Source organism: Echinococcus granulosus (assembly GCF_000524195.1).
Source record: "Echinococcus granulosus chromosome Unknown EG_S00109, whole genome shotgun sequence".
NCBI classification, from domain to species: domain Eukaryota; kingdom Metazoa; phylum Platyhelminthes; class Cestoda; order Cyclophyllidea; family Taeniidae; genus Echinococcus; species Echinococcus granulosus.
This window is the reverse complement of record NW_020170489.1, coordinates 80,396-90,224: the sequence shown is the minus strand read 5'-3', so window position 1 is coordinate 90,224 and position 9,829 is coordinate 80,396. Positions and strand designations below refer to the sequence as shown.

At 42.6% G+C, this 9,829-nt stretch overlaps 1 protein-coding gene across 1 annotated transcript in view; it reads left to right on the top strand. All coding sequences in view use genetic code 11, as the record gives it.

The window, feature by feature from the left end:
- Nucleotides 1-156, top strand: part of EGR_08522 (Synaptotagmin-5) — a gene marked incomplete at both ends in the record, with an annotated part of 6,131 nt that extends 5,975 nt beyond the window's left edge. Inside the window, one exon of the mRNA XM_024497771.1 lies at nt 26-156. Within this exon, the coding sequence (XP_024347807.1) occupies nt 26-156 (131 nt within the window). The remainder of the gene's footprint in view (nt 1-25) is intronic.
- Nucleotides 157-9,829: the final 9,673 nt, after the last annotated feature.

Here is a 9,829-nt window from a genome sequence, read left to right as displayed (position 1 = left end):
CCTTCTTTTAACGCTTCTTTCGCAGACAAACCAGTCGCTATGTTAGTCTTGGGCAGCGAGATGGTTGCCAAGGGAAGTGGAATAAACCATTGGAACGCTATGATAGAACGACCCGAGGCGACTGTCACGGAGTGTCACGAAATGCAGTCTCTCTGATACCTAACCATCTCCAATTTGACTCGCCTTCCCCCCTTTGCCCCTTTTTTGTGCGCATCAACCCAACTGCGATGGAAATGCACAATTTCCTACATCTGTGTCTGCTCATTGTTTATGACTGATGTTCGAGTTCATCTGCATTCTTGATCTGTTTAAGGGAGTTCGATACCCTCGACTGGAACTGCTAAAGTTGGTAAAAAATAAGCTAGAGATTTTCCAATCCCTAAATAGAAAATGGAAGAATTTTTTTAGCTGGCCTGATTAAAAAGAAAACTGGTAGTAGACTTAAGGTAAATACGCTTATGTGAATAGGAAGGCAATCGAGATGAAACTAATGGTTGAATTCTGTTGTTTATCCTGCTACGCAATAAATAATGAAGTAAAATAGAGTTAATAAAAGTATTTCCGTCATGAGCCTTAAAAATATCTTTGAATGTTCATTGTATTCCCAGGCGACATTAGTACAGTCCCACTAAACCAGAAGATCATTCTCTACTATGAGGAATCTATGGAAAGGTCTCATTTGTGCAGTAAGACTACAGTAATCTTGCCCACGGATTTCGCGTCATATAATCCCCATCTTTTACAGCAGGGTGAGATGCGACAGTCTACACTCCACTTTTGGAGTAAAATAGAGGATGTCTGTTAGAGGGAGGGGATCTCGCCATCTGCTGCCTCTTCCACATTCTGCATGACGAAGGAATGGATGGCTGTTGTTCTTCATGACACCTGACCTTCTAGGTGCCTTCTCCTGAGTTGATCCCTTCAACTCCAGTGAATAGCGCGTTGATGATGGGACTACTGACAGTTGCGCTGGCAACGCCAAGAACCCGCTGGCGTCTGGTACCGCTAACTCTGGTCAACTGCGGGGGCTGTCCACAACTTTGGAAAAGTATTCATGCTAAATTATCTCAAAAGTTCTATTCTTACAGCTAATTTCCCACCAGTCCAAAGTTTGAGCCCTTACTCAATGCTTTCTGGTTGGCTGAGACGACATTCGTTCCTTACAACCTCACAGGCCATCCACGCGTGGTTACTCATAAACCTAGGGAATACCGAAAGACGTGGAAGTGTTGAGTCACTTTAAGCCCATCATCGCCTTCTACCTTAATCCCGTTTTGGGTCTCTCGCGCAACTACTCCACAGGTGCCTTCTCGCCTGTTTGGACAACTTTACCTATACAATCGGTAGCACACAACTTTGAACACTTGGACCGCTATTAGACCAGGCATTTTTAGCCCAACCCCATAATTAGCCATTCCTAAATTACCGCCATTTGAAAAGTCATCAGTTGACATATTATTATTACAGAGAGTGGGGGTTTATTTATTTAGTCATGGAATGAAGGCAAAATAATTTCCCAAACTTTATTTTCCCATTCCATTGAGTTTAAAAACAAACCGCCTAGACGACCAAATAAGAAAGGATTGCAAATCGAAAGTGGTGTGCGTTCTATAGCCCTTAAATCAGGAGGTCGGTAGAGTTCTTGTGATTTTCAGTGAAGCTCGTTGTCGTGGGCTGTTATGCCTTGTATGGACCTGTCAGCTACAGGCTAATGTTTGTATCATGGAATAGAAAGCATAGAATTGCATCGGTCAGTACGCTTCCCTGTGTTCTCTACTGCTGTTGCTATTGTAGATGTTGGTATTATCGGACAAAGTGTTAAAAAAAAATAAAAGAAAAACTAGGGTGATGACGAAGCTCTTTCAGCGGATGTTTCCACACCTTATACCACTCAGAGCTAAAAACACCACGTTCAGGAAGAACTTCCAGTCTTAACAAGGGTCAACAATTATACTGTGCTAGTGCCACGTTAAATGACCCTCGGCTGACAAGAACCACTAATTATGAAACGACTAATTTGCGCTTAAGATTTCAGCTAGAAGGAGAATGTTGTGGAAGTAGAAAGAACTGATCTGCAATGGCAGCAGATGACAGAGGTGAAGATAGAAGAACTATCAATTTGTCCTACACTCCTTTCACGTATTTAGAGGCAAAAATACTCCGCTGATTATCCTTAAACAATTCATTCGCTACCATCCCATGATTTCGAGACGCAGCAGACGACGTTAGTTTTGTGGAAGCGGTTATGCTGGAGCAACTGTTAACTAGCAATTGCAGCAGGGATTCATCTACCCAACGCAGTTTGATCCGACTGGAATGCCTGGAACGAGAATTACCTCTTCAAAGTCAACCCGGACCAGCAAGTGAATTAGCAGTGGTAATCTCACAACGAAAGATTTCACACTACACACTAGAAATCAGGAAAATGTGGAAGCCGAAATACTGTTTGGTCCTCCGCATTCCCGTGGTGATGGTGTCAGTGCTTCTTTGAGCGATGAGAACTACCACTTCCCTTCACTAAAACTTGTCAGAGGCACAAAAAATGAAAAAAAGGGAAGTGAAAAAAATAAAACCTGGAAAGAAATGGAGGTATCAGAGCTAAGTCTAAGCTGCTAGCTTCCGGGGGCAGAACGTTTACCCCCGATAGTGTAAGAGGAATTATTTCAAAAAATGGAAGATCCTCGAGAAGTCTGCGGGGGAGGTGTCAATTTCTCCAAGCCTGTGCACACCAAAACATCTCTCCACACAAAAGAAGGATATTTTAAAAGTGGATTTTCCCCTTGTTGCTTTCTGTTGTTTGATTGAAAATGTTCTATGAGGCAGATAACACCAAACAGGAGGTTACCTGAAAGTGTCTTCTGAAAACCGCCTTTGTCATCATGCCAGAAATGGAAAGTTTAAAATAGACTGGAGTGACATTAAAAAGGTTTAACGTTACACCCTAGTGGGATATTAAATACAGACACAGGTGGGGGAATTCCATGTGAGTAGCCTCCACACCTCTCCCATTTTTAGTCAGTGTAGGTGGTGACAAATTGTCTCACCACTCTGACGATGTGTTGCTGAAGAAAGAGAAGAAATGGGTGAAATCAGTGACACGAAGGAGAGATTCAGTTTATCACTCTATGATGCTTTTTTGGAGACGTTATAGGTGCTTCGATCTCTCCAAAAATTAGTTGTTACCATTTTTGAACCAGGAGATGCCATCCAATCAAGTTACTCGGCGACCCACATCACATCAAAATGAGTCAACTGAATCCAAATCAGTGTGGTCTGTCGCTATGATAATACGCATTTGACAGCATTCCCCTTGATTATGGCTTTCATCGGCACATTACTTTCATCCTCTCCTCTCACATCGTTGAATGTTGGTCCAAATTGATAGACGTGGCCTGAACTCGTCTTCCCTATAACACCAGTCCAACTCGGCTTCGCAGTTACAGAAAGCCTCGTAACATCTTGTATGCTAATCGCATTAGCGGAAGGTGAGGTGGTGCAATGGACAGAGCAGAAAAAGCATAAAGGGAGGATTTGCTTCAAGTGATGGATCAGTCCAAGATGAGTGCATGCCATTCAGAAGGTATTGCATCCTAAGTAAATAAGTGGCGCTCCAGTCGCCAGACCAAAGTCCTTTAGCAGCCGCTGGCTTATACATGGATGTGCAGATGTGAAGATGCAGGTGTCCAAATGTGGGCACTTGTTAGGCCAATTCATGTACCAGATTTCCGCTCCAATGAGCCACTGGCCCTCAGCTCCACTGGTCATGTCCAATACACAGGTGCTTGCCACCCGGACGTAGCCGTCTTAACATGAAGGCTCACTCCTCTGGCTAGTCATGCAGAGTGATGAAACGATTTGTTTACGCTTATGACTTTGACTGGAATGGAAAGGTCGTGATGCTAAGCCAAGAACATCCACCCACACGGTATCCATTGTCAGTAGTAGACAGCTAGCACCCACTTGTAAATTCTTCCGCTATCTCTTCGACTCACGTGTGAAAATGCATCGTAGTTTACTAGGCCACTAAAATTATGAAGATTTCATAGAAGACCGATTTGCTTTCTAGTTTCAATTCTATTTACTTCAAGGGCGGCCTCAAACTCAAAGTAGACAATCGGAAATCACCAATGACCTCCCACATTTTCAGTGAGGTCCGCAAATCCCTACTTAAATAGATTTTGTCTATCATTTTAGGTTTTAGAAGGTTTTGCCTTTTTAAAACTCCCATATTTCAGCTCCGAGTTGTTGCGTGATACCAGCAAATAACAAACGGAGTAGCCTTTTAAATCGCACAAAGTGTTACTTGCATGTGAGCAAGTGCAGTGGGAAAGATAACCTTAAACTGGAGGGGAATCTAAAGCATGCAGCAATTTGAGGGACACAAGCATACCTTAACGAAATCCCGCCTACATATCCTGGCATTGATAAGCAACAACCCTCAAGATTGTAACGTTATTGAAGGACCATGGATTTTATTCTGATCTTGTGATAGTGCCAAGGTTACTAAACGATTGTCTCTTGGGTTTGTTATTCATCTGCCCCAATCCTAGAGTAGTAATTTTCCAACTTCAACTTCTTCATGTCTCCGTAATGCGTGGCTACTTATTTGGGTCTTTCAGTAGTAGTGATTGCTCGTCCATGTCGCTGACCTAAAACAGAGGTAATGGGTCAGATCAAAAATGCTTTTTTATTCTCAAAGAATTGTGCAAAGCCTGAGATCCTGGTTTATTCTCAAAAGGAGTTTTTTTTTGCCGTTTTCTACGATTGGGAGGCGTGAATTAGAGACAATTCTGCGAAGCATTTCATCCACATGTATTCGGTCGAAATAAGACTTAATAATGTTTGTTTGCTTTTTTATAACTTAGGGCTTTTCGAGAGGTCTGTTGTACTCTCCATTGTCAATGCGTCCAAAAAATCTCATGTCTCTTCATATATGCATTGTCGACGAGGTTTCTTAAACAAATGCCTACTCCGAAAAGCTGAAGCACAAATTCAACTTCTGTATGTCCATCCCGCCATCTGTAGGTCCATCAGTCTGTCTGCCTTCCCATCCGTTCACGTTTTTGCTCATCTGTATTTGGTGTCTTTTACATCTCCATAAATTGCGTAGCAGTAGCTGCATTAAATCTCACTGTCCAGAAAGTGAATTTACCAGTTCTGACATGTTTCACATCAGTCTCTCCAGCATTAGTTTGGCAGACCCCGTGCAGCTGCTTATAGACCCTCACAGGAACTATAGTCACATACTTAGTGAAAGAAAATATTTATATTTTTAAAAAACTCGTTGATCTGTTGTACCAAAATAGACAGCTTGCTTCGGTTTTTCGATTCTGGAAGAGGTAATGTTTGTATCGACTAAGTGAGTGGACAGTCATTCAAGCGTGAAGTGGACTGGCCGGAGGGAAGCAGCCTCCATGCCTTCACTTAGTTGGTTCTGCTTGAGATGACAAAAAAAGCCCCTGACATGGCTGAGTGACTTTAGTCAAAACTCTATTGGCATATCAGCTAAAAATGCCCCCTAAAGTCATGTGTAATAAGTGACCAAAAAATGGAAATTCGCATCACCGAAGGTTGAAAGAACCTTCCGGTACTTGAAACTCCTCCCTAGCTGTTTAGAATTTGTGCGGCTGGACACGTTCGAGAACTCACAGCAACTAATCTGGTTGGTATATTGCAATACATCAAGTTCCCTTCTTTTAAGTGTGTTGAGTTTCACATAACACGGTTAAACCATAAAAGATTGGAGGGCATTTTCAGTGGCCACAATTTGTCACGACTTGCATGAGAAGCCATGACAAACAGAATGTTGGGTGATCTGTGCAGAGAGGAAGTCGGTAAGCGGCCAAGAAGCCCACGAGACGCTCATTCAGCGACGTCCAATGCATGCGTAACATTCCCAAAAGCGGCGTCCTGGGATGCAAAGACCGTCGTATCATCAGAGCCCTTCATGAGTCAGTAAGTACCCACCACTTAAATGCTTAGTTAGTAGGCAGAATCACCAGTGTTGACGTATCCACCTCAGTTAACGAGAGCCGATGCTGTGTAGACGCTCCTTTTGATCATAAAAGGTGAGTACTTCAACTGCACTTTAGTTTTCGGGCATGTGGGACATGAGGTGGTACATTCAGATTTTATTGTAGCCTCGTAAGCTACAACATGTGGGAAGGACAATAAAATGGATGTTGCTCTTCACTAGAAGTAATCCCAGCTAAAATAGATCAGAGTGATGCAATTCGGGTAGAAAGATGCTTTCTGTTCTCACAGTCTTTCAAATTGGCTTGGTAAGTGGGATTCCCGTCAGAACCTCAGTTCAATGATTTTGGTAGTTAGCTGCAGATTGCGATTCGGAGCATGTCGCACAGTTAGCCATCTACTGCTGCAGCCTTTTGCCTCCTGCGAAGACTTAGCATATCCTTCATCCTTACTTGTCTATCTCGAGCTCGACCAACAATTACAGAATGAAATGTTTCTGTTGCTTTTGGACATATTCCAGGCGGGTCGATCTTAACAGAAGATATCAATGACCTCGACAATGATTCCACGGCGGAGCATCATTCAGTCCTCTGCTAAACGCCCTATTAATTTCATCCAGATAAAGTAGTAGCAATGAACTCCTTGCGAGGCAGTATCATCCTTGATTTCCACTTCTCATGCCGTCACATTGCTGGGCATCCGAAGCATCTCCACATGTAGACCAGAGATCCACTTGCCTCAATCTGAATGCATCACATTGGCACATCCCCCCCTAATTATAATACACAGAGGGCAATTTTCACCTCTTTCTTTTCATCCTTCTTATAAAAAGCAATTCCTTTGCTCTGCAGCTGCACATTCAACCTGCGATAACGCCAAATGAAAGGGTGGATGCGACAACATGGTGGCACTTGAGGCATCCACACAAAATGGACTGCAGCAAAGATGCTGGGTGAGTGTTACCCGCCTCGATTTATACAAGTGGGTATCAGTGTTCCCTCTTTCTGGGAGATCAGTCATTGTTGGCATACTTTGCTAGGCCGAACCAAACATGTCTACCTCACTGATGCTTAATCTGCCACTTTACAATCCCTTGCACTAAGGCTTGGCCTGTCGACGTAGAGATCTTATTCCACACAACTCGGCCGACTGTAATCAAATGAAGTTGACAACTGATTAAGGTGACACCATCGGTGGCGGCGTAATTGGACTCCACTCATCTGGACAAGGTTTGCCACCTTGGGGTACATGATTTCCACTACCTGCAGAAGTGGACCTCTTTATGGGTGGGTTTTTGAAGAACTTCTTGTCAGGTAGGAAAACCGTGTTGTTCCGTGGAATAATCATAGCCTTAGAAGTTCACTTTAAGAAAATTTATGGAGTAGTAGAAGGGGGAGAGAGGTATCTCGCGATTTGCATTACCTTCTCATTAACTGATTAGAGGGTGTACGTAGGTGCTCGTGGCTGCAGTCGAAATGCTCACATGAGATTTGTCCGACATCTTTGAGTTGATTAAAGAAGGGGATAAACTGATTTGCTTGCTGTCTTAAATGCTCTGCGTACTGCATAATTTTTACCATCAGAAAGTTTCTTATCTTTTAGCTAGGGGGAAAGGTCACGAGACAAGCTATTCCACCAGATGTCGGCTGGCAGTTGGAGAAATCTAACCCCTACGTACACTTATTTGAGGCAGCAGGATCGCCAAATCACTAAACCATCGTAATTGTTGGTTAGTTTTCCACCAAGTAGAGTGCATTTCTCCGTTATCACGACTTTATCAGCCATAAAGGCGTATTCGTCGTCTGTTAAAGGCAACCTACTTCTTCTTCCGTGCAAGAAGAAGTAGATGACTTCGGAGAGATCCTCTCTAAAACAATCGCATCTGCTCTGTATCGGTGTGAATTACGCTAGGATTAGGTGCGTCTTTTCGGGATGCAGGCGGCCTGGACCTAGCTTCAGCCAGCTCCACTTTACCGCCCATTCATTTTGCAACCCTTCGACGTAGTTATCAAGTGATCGATGGTGATATAGGTAACAAGGTAGGGTGGTTATTGCTGGCTGGAGAAGTATGCCTATGGGAATATGGTGGATTGCATGTGATCATGCTCTATTCTCCTCTCTTCCTCTTTCCATCTATCCGTCCATCCATTCGTCCACCCAGTCCTAAATTTCCCTGTGGAACCCTGTTACGGTCCACAGTTTCAGTCTTTGATAAAATGTCTAAAATTGGGTAGAGTTCTCATGTAAGAGTAGCACCTTCTCTAACTGAATCGTTAAATCCAAGTGCTTCTGAGGTTACTTTTCTTGCCTCTTCTAACGTTGTCTTAAGATGTGTCGAGTGGAGAGGTCTCACAAGCAATTGTTGTTTAGCATTCAGCAAGTAAATAGGTCAAAGTTAACAGCTAGCCAAAATTTCTTCCTTTTTGAATAGTTGATATAATTCTTTAGGCTTTCTCTTCGGTGGTAATCAAGGCTCAAAAGTCCCTTTCTACCTTGGAGTAATTAAGGACAAAAAATCTACAAAATCGGGTTGGCTTTTCATATGATTTTGATATTAAAAGGTTCAACTATTGGTTTCCCCAAGGTCCATAAGGCAGACAAAGCATCACACAATCACACCCAAACGAACGTCTCCGTAAAAGAGACTTTTGAAGTGACTCAAACACACCGACAAGCCCATTTAAAGACCTGTCTTACACTGGAGTACGGCAGAAACGAAACGCTTTAAATTCGTAGTAAAGAGCGATTTATAGCGGCTGAAATCGGCAGCACAACCAGAGAAATAAATTGGATGCTGCAACATCTTTTCACTGTCTCCTTTTATTTCTCCTTCTTACCTAATCCAGTAATGAAGAGGCATCATCGGCCCCATTTATCGTGATAACCTCATCAAGTTGTAAGTAGGCTATGGACCTATTTGTTTTGCAATTTTGCCAATTAATTTATCTGATTGGTTGAGAAAATGCTCCCATCTGCTAGCCATAAAACTTCAGTTAATGACTGTGCCAATTTCTCATCTACCGTACACCACTCTGAAAGGGGATAAAATAGCAGTCCCAAGCGAGCACCGCGGTGTATTTGATGACTCCTGCTCCACATATGGCAGGAAAAAGGATAAAAGAGTGAGTAGAGGCTTTGTCGGCTTTTGACAGCTACCAACCACTGTCCCTAGTCTGTATTGTGGATAGTGGCGGAAAGGGAAGTGAATCCAGTTTTAAATTATCGGTGTTGGGACGGTATGTGTGGGGTGGGACTTGTAAATTTGTTCCTCCCATATTTGATTTGTCCCGAATATGGAAAATTTTTATCATGTTTCTGCTTTGAAACACTCTGATCTTTATTGGGTAGACTTCGGGGAGGATAGCGTCCCTAAGAGGAGATCCGACTCAGCCCTACCTTAGTACTGTGATAGTGGCTGTTGATATCTTCCTCAATAACACGCATGTGTAAGATTCAAATCAAAAGAAGGAAAAATTTAACAGTTTGTTAAAGCTTTTTTGGATATCTTCCGATTTCTTCAAATCTTTTGAAAAGGGGCACTTGCTACCAAAATGCCTCTGTGATGACACATAAGTAGTATTTGCAGGATAGTTTTAAATCAGTCCGCCCTTAAATGCTTCCACGACTTTTAATTCTACACTCATAAGAGGAATTACTTTTATTTTATTTCAAGGTGCAATATTACTTTTTGGTAAGCAAATCATAGCCAGCATAGACTTCCCTAAAATAATCTTTTTTTCTCTCATTTGTGCCCCAAACTTCCTTTAAGAGAGCAGAAGGTTGTGGATGCTTTATCCAAGGTAAAATTATCCCTTTACTTTTTTGTTACTCGTCTGAAAAAGAGAAGGAGAGAAAG